Source organism: Oryzias latipes, chromosome 12, assembly GCF_053564925.1.
Source record: "Oryzias latipes strain Hd-rR chromosome 12, Olatipes_Hd-rR_3.1".
In the NCBI taxonomy this organism is placed as follows: Eukaryota; Metazoa; Chordata; class Actinopteri; order Beloniformes; family Adrianichthyidae; genus Oryzias; species Oryzias latipes.
The window spans coordinates 419586-440799 of record NC_136248.1 but is presented as its reverse complement, the minus strand read 5'-3'; the positions used below and the strand labels follow the sequence as shown (position 1 = coordinate 440799).

At 43.2% G+C, this 21214-nt stretch overlaps 1 protein-coding gene across 1 annotated transcript in view; it reads right to left on the bottom strand.

The window, feature by feature from the left end:
- Positions 1 to 230: 230 nt before the first annotated feature.
- Positions 231 to 21214, bottom strand: part of slc27a6 (solute carrier family 27 member 6) — a 63674-nt gene continuing 42690 nt past the window's right edge. The window contains exons 8-10 of the mRNA XM_023960484.2: positions 12819 to 12916; positions 12013 to 12143; positions 231 to 1338 (exon numbers count right to left, since the gene is read on the bottom strand). Of these exons, the coding sequence (XP_023816252.2) occupies positions 1162 to 1338; positions 12013 to 12143; positions 12819 to 12916 (406 nt within the window). The 3' untranslated portion in view covers positions 231 to 1161. The remainder of the gene's footprint in view (positions 1339 to 12012; positions 12144 to 12818; positions 12917 to 21214) is intronic.

Sequence of the window (21214 nt, the reverse complement as noted above, 5' to 3'; positions counted from 1 at the left end):
ATGTAGTCCATTTCCGTCTTGTTCCAGTAGCCCATCCATCAATGTGCTCTGGTTCCCCAGAACCTGACGTAGACCTTGTTTGGCCGGTGGCGTCTGAGCCGGCATGACATGTTATGAGGTAGGCAGTAGTGTGATAGGTATTCCTAAAGACCCTTACTGGATAATGCTAATAGTTAACCCTGGTTATGGTAATTATAATTATAGTAAATAACGACTCTAAATTACAAGTGTTGTTAGAATTTTCTTATTTTATTTTTCAGTGAGGTTAAGGTCTTTTGTTCACCGTAACACAGACTGTCATTGACAATAATGAGCAAGAACACTTACAAAGAACTTTTAGTGTTGACTTGTCTGTTTTCATGAGATTGGTCTGATTTACTACAAAAAACTTTTTTTGCCAACATTCTAAAAAGTTGATTTGTGATTGCAAGAAGCCAAGAAAATGTGCCTAGTCCTTAACTACACTACAAATGTACAAGCAAAACACTTTAGTTTTTGTTCCTATTTGTCATAAGATCTGAAACATTTTCTACAAACACAAATATTGTTGAGATATGTGTCTAAATCTGTGATAGCGTCCAACCAGCATCTTGATATGGCACAGCTTTGAGGTGGGATGGATTCTCTCACCAAGAAGTGCTGACTATCACAGATGTTTGTTGAACATTTTTCTTTTGTGGGTTACTGGTTTGTTTTTTGTGGTGGCTGTGACTCCGCCCATTCCCCTGGGGATCCCTGGAGCAGTCACAGCTGCCTACACCTTGTTTATCAGCCCTAACTGTATTTAGGGAACTCCCTCTTAGTGTCGGCTCATCTTGTGCGTTTTAGTCCCCTGAGTCTATGATACCTAAGTTGAACCCTTGTAAATAAAACCTTGGGACTTTGCTTCATTGTGCTCATGGTTCTTCCCTGCATCTGGGTTTTCTCCTGCTCGCCTAACTGCGACAGTTTCAGATCTGAGTTCTTTTCACGACAAATGGGAGCAAAAACAAAAGTGTTGTGTTTATACATTTTTTCAGTGTAATTTTAACAATCTGTTTTTTACCGTATCTCTTCCAGGTAATCATAATGATGTGTGTTATTTTAAAAATGATATAGTGCTTAATTTTCCCAGAATCACATCCTTCAAGGCTCTAGATCCCACTGAGCTTCATCTTCCTTTCACAGCTTCCATTCCCCACTCACAACATTCTGGTAAATCTGATCTGTAAGAGGAACGTAGCTCTTCTGATGGTAGTCTAGCACATAAAGCGGGTCCGAGATGGTTGAGGGGTTGAAGCCGCTCTGTACCAACTGGAACTTCTGCTGCTTGAAGGTGCTGGTCATTTCCAATGTATCCTGAGAAAGTAAACAAACACCATATCTGTCATTTCACGTCTTCAAAACAAACATTTGCTCTAACGCTCTAGATCAGGGGTGCCCAAAGTAGGGCCCGCCGACCAAATTTGGTCCGCCAAGTCGTGGGTGCGTAACCCGCGTAGTGTATATGTAAAACTCCTTAACCTCCCATCCATTGTCTATGGTGTTCCAAAACACTACGGCTGTGATTACTGTATCAACATCCAACCAGAATTTCTCCTCCTTCTCCAGCTTCCATTTCTATATTCAGACTCATCACTCCATCTGACAGTCTTTTTACCTCCACAACACTCTTAAACTCCTCCTTTAAGGTAACTCCTCCTCCATTTCTCCTCCCATCTCCACCATGATAGAACAGCATGAACCATGGTCCTGAGCTTCTAGCCTTGCTACTGTTCCACCTGGTCTGCTGGACACACAGTACGTCAACCTTCCTCCTCTTCCTCATGTCAACTATCTTTTCCTGTCATAATTCCAACATTCAAAGTCTCTACTCTCAGTCCAACATTCATGACTTTCTTATTCAATTCAATTCAACTTTATTTATATAGTCCAATATTACAACAATAGTCGTCTCAATCCCGGCCACTTGTGGGCGAAGGCAGGGGACTCCCTGGACAGGTCGCCAGTCTGTCGCAGTGTCTCACATATCACACACCCATGCACACTCACACTCACACCTAGGGACAATTTGGAGTGACCAATTAACCTATGAAGCATGTTTTTGGATGGTGGGAGGAAGCCGGAGTCCCCGGAGAAAACCCACTCCATAAGTGGCCAGGATAGGCTCCAGCAGCCCCATGACCCCGAAAGGGACAAACAGAAGAAGATGAATGAATGAATGAATGAATGAGTTGTCTTAATGGGCTTCATACCAATACTTGTATAAGCACTTGAAATCAGTCATAGAATTCAGTAGGTAATGGCTAAACTACACTAAACTAAACTGACATCCCTGCCCTTAGGCCCTCCTTCTCTCTCTTGCTATAAACAAACCTTCCTCACCTTGGACCAACAGTAGTCCCATTTGCACAGGCACCCTGTCAGTGAACAGCACTGATGGCGGTCATAGTTAACCCCGGCCTAGACTGATCCAGTATGGATATCATAGGTCTGATTCGCATATTTGGTTTGGCAAAGATTTTATGTTGGATTCTCTTCCTGACACAACCCTCTACATTTATCCAGGCTTGGGAATAGCACAATTAATCCGTGGCTTGGGCCCCCTTGTGGCTACATTTCAGAGAATATGAACAATAACTTAAACATTTTGTTTCCACTCAAAGTTAGTGGTTGGTTGAAACCATTTATTATCACAAATTATGCTTTAAATCCTGATGAAAACAGAAACGTCTAAATGACCCTGTTCTAAAGTTGACATCCCACCTTTATATGCCTTTGTAGTTTTGTCAACCAGATCTCATTTAGTTTCCACCTTTACTCCAATCTTTGTGTCTATATAATGCCTTGTTTGCAGGTATCTATAGAAGTCCTGCTTTTCAAACCTCTATTTTTCTTTCAACGTTTCAAGACTAGAAACCTTGCCATCCTAAATCAAACTTCCAAATATTGGTGGACAAATATTTAAAACGTGAATCCAATTTGTTTGGAGCAAAATTAGAATCGTAGGCATACCATTTGAATATTGAGAGGTCGTTTTCTAGTTTGAATTCTTTAACTACTTTTTTCCATATAGAGAGTGTACACTTAACTCATGGATTAAAAATATTGTCAATATGTTTTTGGATATTTGGGTCCACCAGGACTGCTTGTATGGGAATAGCTAGTGAATTCTCTTCCATGTCTTTCCATTTAGCTTTATAGTTCACATTACACCAATTAATCACCATCTTCATTTGAGCTGCCCGAAAATAATCTTTCAGAGAAGGCAGGCCCCACCCTCCTTTATTTTTATGTAATTGAAGCGTTTTAAGGTGAACTCTGGGTCTTTTACCTCCCCATATGAATCGTGATATAATTTTGTCCCCTTAATAAAATTGGTTTTGATGGATATTTATAGTTAGCGTCTGGGAAAGATAAAGTAGCCTCAGTAGAATATTAATTTTGATGGATTCAATTCGCGAATATAAAGTGAAAAAGAGGATCAAGTTCTAACGTTTTACATCCTTAACTATCTTCTTTTGTAATGGGATGTAAAAAATTGTAAACAAAATTGTTGGTACCCCTCAGTTAAGGAAAGAAAGTCCACAATGCTCACTGAAATGACTTGAAACGTTCAAAAGTAACAATAAATTCAAATATATTGAAAATTAAATAATCCAAATCAGCCATTACTTTTGAGTTGTTGATTAACAGAATTTTTTAAAAAAACAAACTAATGAAAAAGGGCTGGACAAAAATGATGGTTCCCATAACTTCATATTTTGTTGCTCAACCTCTTGAGGCAATCACTGCAATGAAACGGTTTCTGTATTTGTCAATGAGCCCTCTGCACCTGTCCAGAGGTATTTTGGCCCCCTCCTCATGCGCAAACTGCTCCAGTTGTCTCAGGTTTAACGGTGTCTTTTCCAAATGGCATGTTTCAGCTCCTTCCACAGATGTTCAATGGGATTCAGATCTGGGCTCATAAAATGCCACTTCAGAATAGTCCAACGCTTTTCTCTCAGCCATTCTTGGGGGTTTCTGGCTGTGTGTTTTGGATCATGTTCCTGTTGGAAGACCCATGACCTGCGACTGAGACCAAGCTTTCTGACACTAGGCAGCACATTTCTATCCAAATGCCTTGATCATCTGGAGATTTCATTTTACTTTGCACAACTTCAAGACACCCTGTGCCAGATGCAGCAAAGCAGCCCCAAAACAGAACTGAGCCTCCTCCATGTTTCACAGTAGGGACAGTGTTCTTTTCGTTGTATCCTTTATTTTTGAGTCTACGAACATAGAGCTTATGAGCCTTACCAAAAAGCACTAGTTTTGTCTCATCTGTCCAAAGGACATTTTCCCAGAAGCTTTGTGGCCTGCTCCCCCGTGAACCGCCACCTTAACGTGGTGGGGGAGTTTGACAGCTTGAGTAGTCTCAGGAGCTAAGCTATCTGGGCCTTAAGCCCCTGGTAGGGTCTCCAATGGCAGACAGGTCCTGGGTGATGAACCAGACAAAGAGCGGTTCAGAACCCCCTGATGACGAGAAAAAACAAGGACCCAATTACGCCGCCCGGATTTGCGTCACCGGGCTCCCACTCTGGAGCCAGGCCCAGGGTTGGGGCTCGCAGGCGGGCGCCTGGTTACCGGGGCTCTTCCTACGGGCCCCAGTCGGGCACAGCCTGAAGGAGCGACGTGGGACAACTCTCCCATGGGCCCACCACCCGTAGGAGACCTCAAAAGGGGCCGGTACAATGTGGTTTGGGTGGCAGTCGAGGGCAGGTGCCTTGGCGGCCCAAACCCAGGTCATGGAACTTGGCTTTTGGGACATGGAATGTCACCTCTCTGGGAGGGAAGGAGCCTGAGCTGGTGCGAGAGGTTGAGAGATACCGTCTAGTTATAGTCGGGCTCACCTCCACACATAGCCTGGGCTCTGAAACTTAATTCTTAGAGAGGGGTTGGACTCTCTACCACTCTGGAGTTGCTCAAGGTGAGAGGCAGCAGGCTTGTGTGGACTTACTCGTGAGCCCCCAGCTCAGCCGCCAAGTGTTGGAGTGGACAAGAGGGTCATGTCCCTCCGCCTCCGGGTGGGGGACAGGTCTCTAACTGTGGTTTCGGCTTACGGGCCGAACAGCAGTTCGGAGTACCAGGCCTTCTTGGTGGCTCTCGAAGGGGTATTGGAAGGTGCACCAACGTGGGGCTCCATTGTTGTCCTGGGGGACTTCAATGCCCACATGGGCAATGACAGTGGCACCTGGAGGGGTGTGATTGGTAGGAATGCCCCCCCTGATCTGAACCCGAGTGGTGTTTTGTTATTGAACTTCTGTGCTCGTCATAGTTTGTCCATAACGAACACCATGTTCGAGCACAAGGCTGTCCATCAATACACCTGGCACCAGGACACCCTAGGCAGGAGGTCAATGATCGACTTTGTAGTTGTTTCAGGCGACCTTCGGCCCCGTGTCTTGGACACTCGGTTGAAGAGAGGGGCAGAGCTGTCCAACGATCACTACCTGGTGGTGAGTTGGATTCTCCGGCGGGGAAGGAGACCGGAAAGACTTGGGAGACCCAAACGTACTGTGAGGGTCTACTGGGAACGTCTGGCTGAGCCCTCCGTTAGGGAAGTTTTTAACTCCCACATCCGGGAGAACTTCAAACAGGTACCGAGGGAGGTTGGAGACATTGAGTCCGAGTGAACCAAGTTTTCCACTTCCATTGTCTCTGCTGCTGCTCGGAGCTGTGGTCACAAGGTCTCTCGTGCCTGTCGCGGCGGTAACCCCCGAACCCGGTTGTGGACACCGGAAGTAAGGGATGTCAAGGTGAAGAGGGAGTCCTACCAGGCCTGGCTGGCTTGCGGAACTGCAGAGGCAGCTGACAGGTATCGGCAGTCTCAGCAAGCTGTGGCCTGGACTGTTGTGGAGGCAAAAACTTGGTCCTGGGAGGAGTACGGTGAGGCCATGGAGAACGACTATCGGTTGGCCTCGAAGGAATTCTGGCAAACCATCCGGCGCTTCAGGAGGGGAAAGCAGTTCTCCACAGGCACCGTATTCAGTGCAGGTGGAGGGCTGTTGACTTCGACTGGGGACATTGTCGGGCAGTGGAAGGAATCTTTCGAGGATCTCCTCAATCCCACTGACACGTCTTCTTTTGAAGAAGCAGACAATGAGGACTTTGGGGTGGGGCTGTCTATTACCCGGGCTGCAGTCACTGAGGTAGTCAACGAGCTCCTCAGTGGCAAGGCCCTGGGAGTGGATGATGTCCGTCCTGAGTACCTCAAGTCTCTGGCTGCTGTGGGAGAGTCTTGGCTGACACATCTCTGCAGCATAGCGTGGCAGTCGGGAACTGTACCACTGGACTGGCAGACAGGGGTGGTGGTTCCCCTCTTTAAGAATGGGGAGCAGAGGGTGTGTTCCAACTACAGGGGAATTGCACTCCTCAGCCTCCCTGGGAAAGTCTATGCCAGGGTACTGGAGAGGAGAGTCCGTCCGAAAGTCGAACCTCGGATTCAGGCACAACAGAGCGGTTTCCGTCCTGGTCATGGAACAGTGGACCAGCTCTACACCCTATCTAGGGTGCTGGAGGGATTGTGGGAGTTCGCTCATCCAGTTCATATGTGTTTTGTGGATTTGGAGAAGGCGTTTGACCGCGTCCCCCGTGGTATCCTGTGGAGGGTGCTCTGGGAGTATGGGGTCCAGGGAGCCTTACTGAGGGCTGTCCGGTCTCTGTATAACCAGAGTAGGAGCTTGGTTCGCATAGCCGGCAGTAAGTCAGACCTGTTCCTGGTCCACGTTAGACTCCGGCAGGGCTGCCCTTTATCACCGGTTCTGTTTACAGTTTTTATGGACAGAATTTCTAGGCCCAGGGCCGGAAGGGATCTGGTTTGGGGACCACAGGATTTCCTCTCTGCTTTTTGAAGATGATGTAGTCCTGTTGGCTTCATCGAGCCGGGACCTCCAGCGTGCTTTCGGGCGGTTTGCGGCCGAGTGTGAAGCGGCTGGGATGAGGGTCAGCACCACTAAATCTGAATCTCTCGGTGGGTGGAGTGTCCCGGCCCCAGGTGGAGGAGTTTAAATATCTTGGGGTCTTGTTCACAAGCAAGGGACGACCGGCGCGTGAGATTGACAGGCAGATCGGAGCGGCGTCCGTAGTTATGCAGTCGCTGTATTGGTCCGTCGTGGTGAAGAGAGAGCTGAGCCAAAAAGCAAAGCTCTCAATTTACCAGTCGATCTTCATTCAAATACTCACCTATGGTCATGAGCTATGGGTCATGACCGAAAGAACGAGGTCCCGAATACAAGCGGCTGAAATAAGCTTCCTTCGTAGGGTGGCTGGGCGCTCCCTTAGAAATAGGGTGAGAAGCTCGGTCACCCGCGGAGAGCTCGGAGTAGAACCGCTTCTTCTCCACATCGAAAGGAGCCAGTTGAGGTGGCTCGGGCATCTAGTCCGGATGCCTCCTGGACGCCTCCCTGGAGAGGTGTTCCGGGCATGTCCCACTGGGCGGAGGCCAGTGACACTTCTCCATTATCATTTATTTTAAGAAAATCGTTCATTTCTTTTGTTATATATTTTTTAATATTTATGTCCTTGAGTAGGGATTAATTTAATTTCCAAGACAATAGTTTTAGACATGTGTTTAAATGAATAGTTAGATATAATGGTGCATGATCGCTTATATCTATTGATCCCAATTTACATCTTTGGATGGTATCTTTATCTTTACCAAAAGTTAGGAAATAATCTATTCTGGTACAAATTGAGTGTGGGGCCGAGTAATGAGAGTAGTCTCTCCTTGTAGGGAAAAGATCTCTCCATACGTCTATCACACCCACCTCCTCCAAGATTGCAGAGACTTTTTATGTAAAGTATTTGGTTCTTGTATTCTCCCACTAGAACTATCCAAGTCCGGCCTTAGTCATATGTTTAGATCTCCACCACAAATCAATAAACCTTGGGTTTTTGTTACCATTATATTAATATTTTTTTTAAAGAAATTCAGAAATTCACTTCCTGGTGGTGCATATACATTCATGAATGTGATTAAATTACCATCAATCATTCCCCGGACCAAAACAAACCTACCTTCTTTATCTTTAATCTCAAAAGACTTTTCAAAATTCAAATTTTTGGAGATTAAATTTGCCACACCTCACCTATGGCCAGATTTGTCTGAGGAGAAAAACATATTTGTATAGCCCATTTTCTTTAATTTGTCAAGTTACTCATCATTTAAGTGAGTTTCTTGTAAATACACCACTTGTGCTTGTTGTTTCTTCATCTTAGTTAGCACTCTGCTACGCTTAATAGGATTTGTGAGTCCATTAACATTAAAATAAATAACTTTAATACCTTTTGTCACTCTGGAAAAGAATTGCACATTTCAAAATATAGATAACGTATTGACTGGTCAACTCCCTTAATGAACAAGAACAAAGAACAGCAGCAGCAAAAAAACAGAAAAAGTAAAGAACGTGTCCTCATTGATCCTCTGCAGAAGGGGGGGAACACCTCCTAAAGACACGAAGCTTCTTGCAGATGATTTCTTCTCGGTGCTCCTCTGTGTCTCACTGCTGCTGCTGTGTTGCCATCGTCTCCCAGGCTGTTCCGGACTTTTTTGCCCAGGCTTTGCGTAAGACATAGTCTTTGCGTTCTGTTATATATATATATATATTTTTTTATTTTCCGGCCCAAAACAAGTTTTTTTTTTCTCAAAGGTGAAATTCTGCTTTCAGTTAAATAATACTAGAAGCATTCTGCTTCACCTGCAGGGATCGACTGTTGTGTGGTGTTTTCTTGTGTTTTCTTTTGTTGTTGGCTTGACATGTTGAGTAACCTCCTTTGGTAATGTAACAATTTGTATTAATTAGTTTATGGTTTTTTTGAGCGTTAGAAAAAGAGCCATCATTAAGCTGAGAAAACAGAAAAAAACCATGAAACCAGAAACTGCTACAGTATTAGGAGTGGCAACATCAACAGTGTGGTACATCCTTAGAAAGAAAGAAAGCACTGGTGAACTCAGCAACACAAAAAGACCTGAACGTCCACGGAAGACAACAGTGGTGGATGATGGCAGAATCATTTCCATGGTGACGAGGAACCCGTTCATAACAGCCAACCAAGTGAACAACACTCTCCAGGAGGTAGGCGGATCAATATCCAAGTCTACCATCAAAAGAAGACTGCATGAAAGTAGATCCAGAGGGAACACTGCAAGATGCAAGCCACTCATAAACCTCAAGAATAGGAAGGCTAGACTGGACTTTGCTAAAAAGCATCTAAAAAAGTTCTGGAAAAACATTCTTTGGACAGATGAAACCAAAATCAACCTCTACCAGAATGATGGCAAGAGAAAAGTATGGAGAAGGCGTGGAGAAGCTCCTGATCCAAAGCACACTACATCATCAGTAAAACACGGTGGAGGCAGTGTGATGGTCTGGGCTTGCATGGCTGCTAGTGGCACTGGGACACTAGTGTTTATTGATGACGTGACACAGGACAGAGACAGCCCAATGAATTCTGAGGTGTTCAGAGACAGACTGTCTGCGCAGATCCAGGTGAATGCAGCCCTGTCTGCGCAGATCCAGGTGAATGCAGCCCTGTCTGCGCAGATCCAGGTGAATGCAGCCAAACTGATTGGGTGGCGTTTCATAATACAGATGGACAACGACCCAAAACATCCAGCCAAAGCAACTCAGGAGTTTATTAAAGCAAAGAAGTGGAATATTGGCCAATTGAATGGCCAAGTCAGTCACCTGATCTGAACCCTTAAGCAGCATTTCACTTGTTGAAGACTAAACTTCAGACAGAAAGGCCCACAAACAAACAGCAACTGTTTGCCGCTGCAGTAAAGGCCTGGCAGAGCATTCAGAAGGAGAAAACCAGCATCTGGTGATGTCCATGAGTTCAAGACTTCAGGCTGTCATTGCCAACAAAGGCTTCTCCACCAAATATTAGGAATGACCATTTGGTTTTCAGTTATTTCATTTGTCCAATTACTTAGGAACCCATGAAATGAAGGGACTGTGTTTAAAAATGCTTTTCTACCTTTTTAATGCAATCTTTTTGTTCAACCCATGGAATAAAAGCTGAAAGTCTGCATTTCAATGGCATCTGAGTTGTTTTATTTCAAATTTACTGTGGTAATGTACAGAAACACAGTAAAGGGAGTTATATTTTTCACCACAAAGATCTACCTTATCCATCAACAGCTTACCTCCTACTCTGCTTCATTTCTATCTTCCATCCCGTCTCTGACATCTGACACCTTGTTTTCTTCATTTACCCTACCCACAGTTAGTCAAATCTCTACATTAATTAAAAAATCCAAACCTTCCACATGCCAGCCTGACCCACTGTCCACCATCCTTGTTAAAGCCACAGCTCCCTCTCTTTGTCCTCTCATCACCAACATAATCCATGCTTCCCTCACCTCTGGAATTGTTCCTCCTGCTCTGAAAACTGCTGCTGTCACTCCCATACTTAAAAAAACAGGTTCAGATCCCACAGACCTCAATAATTACCGTCCCATTTCCAACCTTCCATTCATTTAAAAAAATCTTGAGAAAACAGTATCTGCTCAGCTTCATGCTCATCTGTCCTCCAATAATCTGTATGAACTTTTCCAATCTGTCTTCCGTCCCCTTCATAGTACTGAAACTGCTCTTCTAAAAATCACTAATGACCTTCTCCTCTCTGTTGACTGTGGTTTATTATCCATCTTCATTTTGCTTGATCTTCAGCTTTTGACACCATCTCTCATTCTATCCTCCTGAACAGACTCTCTTCCATTGGCATCTCTGGCACTCCTCTACTGGTTTCATTCCTATCTGTCTGACCGTAATCAGTATATCCAACTGAAATATTTCACTTCTCATTCTGTCCCTATCACAACTGGTGTCCCTCAGGGTTCTGTGCTCGGTCCACTCCTCTTTATTATCTACCTTCTCCCACTTGGTCATATTTTCCAAAAACACCACATCCATTTCCATTGCTATGCAGATGACACCCAGCTATATCTTTCCAGCCAACCCAACTCCACACTGCCTCCATTAGCGCTGGTTGACTGCATCAATGAAGTCAAATCCTGGTTCACCTCAAACTTTTTAAAACTCAATAGCAATAAAACTGAACTTCACTGAAATACAACCTGAGCAAGACCAACCATTTCTCTTTTTCCATCGGCGGCTCCACCATCTCTCCCTCCCCTCAGGTAAAGAGTTTGGGTGTCATCCTCGACAGTAGTCTTTCTTTCACTTCTCACATAAACAGCGTCACCCGATCGGCCTACTTCCATCTACGTAACATACAACGTCTCCGTCCCTCACTCCTCAGTCCACTGCTGTACTGGTACACAGTCTTGTTCTTCCCGCCTGGACCACTGTAACTCACTTCTGTTTGGTCTTCCACAGAAAACCCTCCATAAACTTCAACTGGTTCAGAATTCAGCTGCTTGTATCATCACATACAATCCCTCCATCAACCACATCACACCTATCCTTCAACAGCTTCACTGCCTTCCCATTCCATACCACATTCAATAGTAAATCTATCTCTACACATTCAAAGCCTTTCACATCCTTGCATCTCCATATCTCTCTGACCTCCTTCATGTCTCCATACCTGCTCGCTCTCTCCGCTCCTCTTCTTCTATCCAGGGCATTCAGTTGCTCTGCTCCCCGGCTTTGGAACTCACTCCCCCCCTGACCTCCGCAACACTGACACACTCCCACATTTCAAATCAAAGCTAAAAACTAGTCTCTTCCAAATGAACTATTCACTTTAACAGTAGCTTTTTCATGTTTTTATACATTTTTTTTAGACATTTTTTTTCTAACTTGTCCTGTCCAACAGCTAAGCAAATAAACATTTTATGATGGTGCTAAAAAAAGCCCTATAGATAAAATGTATTATTATTATATAAACACGGGTTATTTTGAAAGGCTGTCACTGCATCGTCTGTCATGGGTCCATTAGGACACCAAGTCTTTGCATTCTCCAAACCCATAGCAGCTAAAATTCAAAGAAACGGCATCAATTTAGTAAGAATCTGCTTGTTACCCGCAATCTGGCGAACAGCGGACGGGCGTACGTCGGCAGGTCTTTTACGGCACAGTCAAACAGTTTGTCCCCGTCAAATGCAAAGCCAGGTCTGATGATCAGGGCTGCCATTCCCGCTCTGCCTTCATGACCTTTCACACAGAGAGGTCAAATGGTTCATTTAGGTCAACTGCTCTGTAATTGTTATTGCATATATTTCTTCAGACGTTTTTGGAATTAGAATTCAAGAATATTGTAACTGTTATTTCTGATAAACATTTCTAAACCTTACCTCAACTCAACTCAACTCAACTTTATTTATATAGCACTTTCATACAACAGTAGTTGAGACAAAGTGCTGAACACAATAGTATAAAAACATTAAAACATGTTAAGGGGGGGGGAAACACAGAGGGAGATAAAACTATAGAAAACAGTAAACAGTTAGAAAAACAGTGGTCTCATATTGGGCCAAAAGCCAAGGCATAAAAATGTGTTTTTAAACGGGTTTTAAAAATGGACAGTGAAGGGGCTTCTCTAATGGCCAGCGGCAAAGTATTCCACAGCTTCGGAGCGGCTACAGCAAAAGCTCTGTCCCTTCTGAGCTTCCGTCTGGACCTCGGTACCTCCAGAAGCATCTGATCAGCTGATCTGAGGCACCGTGCCGGCGAATAGGGAGAGAGAAGCTCAGAGAGGTACAGCGGGGCAAGACCGTGTAAAGATTTAAAAACAAGCAGAAGAATCTTAAAATGAATTCTAAAATGCACAGGCAGCCAGTGAAGCGATGCGCGGATCGGCGTGATGTGGTCTCTCTTGCGTGCTCGTACCTGGTATTTCCACTCCGTAAACGTTGACTTCCTGAACAAAATCCACCACACTAAGAACTTCTGCTACCTCTGTGGTTGCAACGTTTTCTCCTTTCCACCTGAAAATGACCAGAATCAGAAAATAATCAAAGTAATAAACTGTAAAAGTACAGCTAAGTACTTTCTCTATCACACCTGTAGATACTGATTGCTATATTGTTTTCCTGCTGCAGCACCAACTGGGGAAAAAAGCAACAAGCTCCACATTGGCCACACCTGTCTCTGGTCAGAGGTTCCCAGATTTTCAGGGTTCACTTACCTTTATTGATGAAGACATTTTTCAGGACAATCACAGTTCCAGTAATTACAGATAATATTTTTGCAAAGCTACCCGGTGTAGTAACTATAAAATGTGGGAAGTGGACTAATATTAAAACAATTTGAGAGAGAAAAAGGCTAACCTATTAGCGTAAAGACCAGAATGCTGACTTCATATTCAGCTGACAAGAATGAATGACAGTCCAAGCTTTAGATACGAGAACAGACTATTGGAGAGGCAGCAGCATGAACTCCTGACAAGCTCTCTAAAACCAAACGTTTTCTCTGGTCAACTATCCAGCTTTTCTGTCAGCAATTGACGATCTTCTCTGGTGATTTTCTAAACTCTTTTTGCTCCAGGTTGGACATTTATACTCTATGTTGTCTTTGAAGGGAGGCTCAATGCTTTTTGATGGGACAAGCAGGGTTTCTCTGTTCTGACGTCCAGCAAACATCAACCCATTTTGGTTTAATACTATTTCTAGCATAGTATGGATGAATACACAAAAGATAATGGCAGACGAAGTGTGCATTATCAGAAATTAACACACAACGTGGAAGCCTTTGCGTTGGACGGTTGCTTCCTTGAAGTGCGTTAATGCTGATAATAAACACTTTGAAGGCCATTATACCACGGTCACTTACAAAAGAATTACAGTCCAGACCAAAAATTTGGACACACCTTTTCATTCAAATAAATGGGAAGGTGTGTCCAAACTTTTGGTCTGTACTGTAAATATTCAACCATTTTTTAGTACTTAATTCTTGGTATTTGTTGGGTTAAGACAAAAGGTTTACGTGGTGTGGTGCATCGTCACGGTAACTTGACAACATGCCACTTAGGTTCCCCTGCCAGAATTTGTCGTGGCACGACTTCTGGCATTGCTGATTGTTTCATAGCCCTCAAATTTTGCCACAAAAAGCGTAAGAAGAAGGTGGATGTTTATGATATACTTTATTCTAAAGATTTGGGGAGTTTACTGTCATATTTGAACATTTTTCCTGCATATTTTACCTAAAACAATGACAGAGATTCTGTCAGGCCGCTGATCCAGCCTGGCGGAATCTGTTCCCCCAGTATTTTGCAGTAGAAGCAACAACTATGTATTGTTGTCCTTTGTTAAATACTTCCAAAACAAAGTCACCTTCATAAATTGCATTCCTTATTGTAAATTAGCCAAACAAAAGTCGTTTTTAGTTTGTTTGTTTTTTTCACAAAAAGCTATCGGTGGTTTACGTAGAATTTGTGGAAAAAATTTCAATTATGACAGTAAACTCCCAAAAGCCGCAGAATAAAGTATACCGTAAACATCCGCCTTCTTTTAAGTTTTTTGAGGCTAAATATGAGTGCTACTAAAAAAACCAACGATGCCAGAGAAAAGGGAAACATATTTTGGAACATCAGCGGCGCCGACCTCGACTGCAGCGGCAAAGAAAACCGAGATATGGTCACGATAGGCTGGGGCGCCAAAAACAGGAGTAAAGATGACTGATTCTAGGGGCCCAGCCTTTTTATTTGTTTAGGAAACTTCAATGTCTGCAGAAGCCCCTCTCTAAACCCCATTTTTATTTTAAAAAGGTTCGGTCTGACTGGATTTAACTTCAGTTGGAAGCACAGGCGCGGTTTGTGACAGACGAACCACAGTGTGTGACATGGAAGTAGAGATGTGACAATGGCGAGCAAATCGACTCGCGTTCGGTTGGGAGCCGTTCACTTCGTTCTTTACTTTGTTCTGTACTTAGTTATTTTCTTCATTCTTTACTTTGATTTGAAATGGTTTATTTCAAGCAATCAAATAGGAATAATACACAAAAACAATACAATCATCAGTTATACATTCATACAATAACTAATCAAACTTAGAATAATTAGACATAAAATTAAATATTGCTTTAAAGGGAGTGGAAGGAAGCGAACTTGTATCATCCCACCCCTGTTCTACTGTAACCATTTTATTACATGATTTATCAATATCTGGTTCCTAACTTTTATCAGACATAATTAAGAATCTTGAAGTATCGATAAAGCACATGACAAAGATGAATTACTTAAATTATTTTGTAAAAAATAATTTTTAGAAATCAACATGGCAATAAAGTATCCACAATATATGCAGATTATGTTACTTATAAAAGTCATTGATATGATTAAGAAAATATTACTATATCATATATTATTTTTTTGTATTTTTATTTATCATTTTCTTTTCTTTTTTTCTTTTTTTATGATAAAGTAATGCTATGTAGTAAAATAAAAAGGGTCCATATTTGTCGAAAGACCAAAGTTGGTATTCCTTCTTCTTCTGCTGATTAACAGCCGTTCTTCTCGGTTTAAAACAAAACTTATAGTTCTCTTCGCTGTTATGTCTGCAGACATTGGATAGAGGTCCATATCCTTCTTCAGCTGATATCAGCGGCGCGTAAGAGTTGAGGTCAAGTTGTCTGCAGGTCAGATCTTTGTTGATAATCAGGTAAATTCAGACTTATGGAGAAAGTGTTGCATCCAGGCGTAATATTTCTTGAAATGATTCGGCTCTTTGATTTATTACTGCATGTTGTTTCAGACGTCCGTGATCAAACACTTCTCTAAGTCCTTCATGGTGTTCACAACCAGAACCTTGGCCCGGTCCGGTGGACGGAGTGGTTTGACGTAAATCCTGAAGCCTTTAAACCAAGTGTTCTCAATCTGCTTCTGCTTTCTGAGAAGCCTGGCATGTTTGGAGATTTCAGCATTCCTTCTGGTCAGATGGCCATTCAGATAAGCAGCAGAACCCTTCAGATTCCTCCTTTGATTCATCAGAGCTAGCTTGTGTTTTTGATTCACAAACCTGATGAAGATCTCTGGTTTATACGTCTCCTTTCTCCTGGGGAGCGGGTGGCAGGTCTCGATGGTGTTGAGATCCAGGGAAATCCCTTTAGACGTGAGAAATGAGTCCACTTGGTGTTCCAAAGACTCTCCATCGCTCTCCCTTTCAGAACTGCTAGCGCTATTAGTATTAGCAATGCTAACTCCAGTGCATTTAGCTTTGCCCGAGTTTTGATCGGTACTCCAGTGAGAATGATATTATTCATCCTTACTTGTTGTTCCACATCGTCCAGTCTTTTCTCCAGAATGTCGACCCGGTTATCTCGTTGCTCGTTCCGAGCGCGGAGCCTCAGGAATTCTTCCATTAGCACTAAGAGCGGAGTTAGCTTCGCGTTAACTTGTTCCATAAAGGGATACAACGTAGCTTGGACATCATCAAGAGTCTCTTTAAGGTCTTCGTATTTCTGGTTTTTCTTAGGGGCCATGGTCAGCTCTCTTTATTGGAGAAATTCAGCTTTTCAAGTCATTTGAAGATAGTTGCATAGCCGCCGTGAGCCCACACGCGTCCGTGCTGTAACCCGGAACCGGACAAAATGCAAACCGGACTTTGTTCTGTACTTTGTTCTTCGTTCTTTACTTCGTTCTGTACTTCGTTCTTTGTTCTTTACTTTGTTCTGTACTTTTTTCTTTTCTTCATTCTTTACTTCATTCTTTACTTTGTTCTTTACTTGGTTCTTTACTTCATTCACATAAATGCTCAAACGAGCTCATCCTCTAACTTGAGATGCAAACATCACGTCAGGGTTAGCGCATGCAGGCAACAGCCGTGTGGTGGTGGTGGGGGGGGCGCTCAGTTTGGTTCTGGAGTCGTAGTCGTGACTTTAAGTTGTTCTGTTTGTTTTTGTGTTAAAATGTTTCAGCAGAAGTTTTTGCTTGGAGCTTCAGCCTGATTTTTTTTTTTTTTATTGTGTATCAATAAAAGGTTTGTTCGTTACGTTTTTTCATTTAAGTTTACTTTTTAATGAGATGATCTTAAAATAGTTAAATAATCTTGTTTTTAACCCCTCCTGACATGATACTAAATAAGAAACCTTATGTCTTATCAATCCTCCAAAATGCTGACATGTCAGATGTTTTATAACGATTGAATCTATTGTCAGAACTGTTTATTATTAGATTAAGATTAAATATAATGTTCTACTCTTCTGCTGCAGCAGAACCTTAGTTTCTGTTCAGAAGCAAAGTTCTCAAATGACAGAATTGCATAAAATAAGTGAATTTACAGCTTTAGGAGGATCTTTGACACATTTTTATTTTGAAAGAAACTGGATTGTGCTGCTGCCAGATTAAAAAAAATCAACATTATTATACAGCCTGTTTAAAAGTATAGCACTGTTATAGTATAAGTATTGTAAAAAAATTGTCAGTAAGAAAAGGTTTTTTTAGACGTTGCATTACTAACATCATTCAAAGTACACATACACACTCTTTATATATACAGACTGTATATGCTGGCAGTGGAATATTTACAATGAATCCCAATCATACTTTAACATCTTGTTCACACATGACAAATTAAGCTAAAATAATATTTCCAAGATAATTTGAACTCAGTTATTTGTGCAAAATCTGAATTTGAATTATTCTTCTCCAGATCTCAGCCCATCAGTCCTCTGATTATTTCCAGGAAAAAATGAATAAACTCCAGGGGCCTCATTTATAAAACTTTGCGTAGGATTTGCGTCAGAAGTGGCGTACGGATGAAACATGGGACGTGCGTACGCACAGAAATATTCGGAGTTATAAAACCGTGCGCACGCACATCCTACGCATCTTTCCCTTAATAAATCACAACCAATTCTAAATGCTGCGCAGCTTTTGCGGCCTCATGACACGCCCATAGTTGCCCATAAATAGTCCGTGAAACGCCCACAAATTAATATTCATTGATTGCGAAACCATGCCAAACACGGAGAGAAAATAAAAAAAACGTAACTTCACTCAATGTGAAGTAGAAGTTATCGTTGGCGAGGTGGAAAAGAGGAGAATAATGTTGTTTGGAGGGCACAGTGTGGGCATTACTAATGCCATAAAGGCACTTGAGTGGCAAACGGTGGCAGACGCCGTAAATGCTGTAGCCTCACAACCTCGGACAGTGGCCGAAATAAAAAAGAAATGGTCGGACATCAAAGTCGAGGCAAAAAAACGTCTAGCGCTGGAACCCCCCCCCCACACACACACCCGTGTCTGCCACGGGTAGGGGGGGGGGGGGGGGGGGGGGGGGGGGACGACACCGGAGCTGACCCCTCCTGATGAGAGACTGGCGGCAATAATTGGGGAATCCCTTAGTGGAGTGGTGACTGAGGCGGAGGGGGACACGACGCGCCAGATGCACCGGGTGACACCCCCCCCAAAAGCTCCAACAGGACGGCTGGAGGAAGTCGGAACCGGCTCATAAGCCACTCGTCCTCGTTTGCCAACAAGTCTTCTTGTTGTCTAAAGATGCGTTCACTCCGAATTCTTCCATTTGCCACATCTTCTAAGAGCGCAAGATCAGCCATTGTGCGTCATTACGCATTGTGATGGGGCATTTTATTTCCCTCCATTTAATTACATCTGACAAGCTACAGATGTCGGTAATAATCGACGTGGAAATGAGAAATTGTTCAGCGCAAATGTAATTTCTTGTTGCTTTCTGAATGGTCGAGACATACGCCATACATTGTTTTATCAAAAATAAAACAAACTAAAGGCATATGCATGAATACCATAATTCTGTACCTTATGAAGAAAAGTTTTACTATGAAACAACTTTCCCCAGTGGACAATTAATGCATCTCTCTCTATCTATCTATCTGTCTGTCTAATACTATTACTAAACCTATGTCTGTCAAGGTTGAGTCGGGACACAAATGCAGGACAGCGAAAAGAGCTTCAAAAGCAAACAAGGTTTAATCACAATAGTACTTGAAATGACTGAAGCGAACTTACAAAGCGACCCAGTGACAAGAAACAAACAGACCAGGGTTTAAATACACAAATGGGAATGACAAACAGGTGAGCAGACAGGTGCCGGTGATGACTGGTGAAGTTACCTAGTGAAACAGTGAGCCCTGAAAGGAAGTAACAAAATAAAAGCCCAAAACCGGAAGTGAGAAAACACCCACCAAACCCGCCCTGGCTCCGGCTCCTGACAATATCTGCTCCGCCAGACGGACACACTATAAACGCGGCTAATCAGTTTTGTACATTATTTTGTTCTGTTAACTATATTATTTATGAAGATGAATTGCACAACATGCCAATATTGCAGAACATGTTTCACTTTTCTTTTTCCAAATAAGTGTTCATTTGAATTTCTGTTGTAATTTTCGTTTGATTTTTATGTTTGTTTCACTGCTGATCGATCAAACGGGTGTTTGTGTAGATGTTAATTGTCAGACTTGCTTTGTGAAGTCTTCATGTTATTTCTGAGAGGCAGGATTGTCATTTTCACTTTCACGTGTTTCTTCCATCTGCCGACGGTGTCGCCGTTTCTCATTTCACCCGTTTTTGTGCGTACGCCTGGGTCAGAGCGTGAAGGACCGCACATTTTCCCGTCAAGTTTGCTTTTTATAAATCTCAACTATTGCGTAGAGAGTGGCGTACGCCTTCTTTTGTGCGTACGCAACCTTTAGAAATGAGGCCCCAGGTTGGCTTTTTAAAAGCAAATAACTTTAAAAATAGCCAAAAGTCTTTTGAACGGCTCTTTGAAATGAACTGATCCAAAATATTTGGCTCCCTAATAAATCCCAAACGTGAGGTAGAGAAGACATGCCTCAGATATCAGGATGCCAAAAAAGGAGGGGGAAAAACTAGGAGAGGAAAATGAGTTGAAGGCTCGAAAATATGTCAGACTGAGATGCAGCAGAAGAGAAACAGAAAAGAGGAAATAAGAAAAAGGAGATGAGACATGAGGAGTGACACCAGAGCCAAAGGCATTTGGGACTAATAAGAATTTACACATTTCTTACATCTGGCATGTCTCACACATACAAACATCCGTGTTTGTGCAGAGGTGAGCAGGTGTTCAGGTGAATGATTCTGGAGAATATGGATAGAAAAAGTGCAAAGCATGGATCCCAGCGTTCCGACACAGGGCTAAGGCAAAGGGCTATTCCCACCACTCAGGTGAAAGACAGGAGGCACAGGCCACCAGCAGGAAGGCAATCCAAAATCAGCCAGGCTCTAGAAATACAGTATGTGTGGCCAGGAACACAGGGAGAAAGAGCCAAGACTACCCCCTCAGAGGCAGCAGGTTTTAAACTCATCCTGTCCAACAGCTGAAGGCCTCTTTGTTGGACAGATTTGACTGCTACAGTGGGGGTTCATGGATCCTCAGACAGACAGAGTATATTTATATACACCCCTTTAGGATTTGAGGCTAAGCTTTATTTATAATATTCATATTTGTATGTATTCCTTGTTGGACTAGACGGAAAAGGAGAGAGAGAGTGGGGTGTTAGAGGGGGGGTAAGGGGTGGGGGGTGGGGGGCTGATAATACAGAGTCATAACATAATATCCTCAGTAAATTGCATGACTTAGTTCACACATCAACCAATAGTCTGCACACAACTGTTTACAGGATGGAAGTCTATTCATACATTCATGATGGAAGATTTATCTCACAGGACTTCTGCACCCAGACAGACACACACTAGATCTGCATTACCAGTATTATTGGAGGGGGTGTAAAAACAACACCCATGCCCATATTTGTGCTAAAGTCAATCAGCAGGTGGGTTGAATGAATGTGTGCTTCTTAGAATGAACCTTCATCACACTGAATGCTCCAGCAAAGCCCGGCCCCCCAACCCCAGAGCTAGGGGCAGACAGCACAGCAGCCCAGCCGATCCAGGCATCCAAGAGCCAAGAGAGACAAAGAGAACAGGAACAACAACCCCCACATGTACCGGACCCCTCAAGACCACACTGCCAGGGAGGAGCAAGGCTAGATACCACCCCCAAGTTGCAGAGCTTACAGGCAAGCAGGCCCCCAATGGGAGCTCTGGTTACCAGGCGCCTAAACCTCGGACCCATCAGATGACCCCCACCAACCACAAGCACCCCCAGGTGCAACAGATTTACCTGCAATTATACCTTAGGAACCTTGGCTCTGAACCACAACTAGACACAAGCGTTTAAACCTATTTTAATAATCAACCACCTCAACAATAGATCAAACCGTTTACTAGGCCTGCACAATATACCGCAAATTTATCGTTATCGCAATATCAAGCTGTGCAATATGCA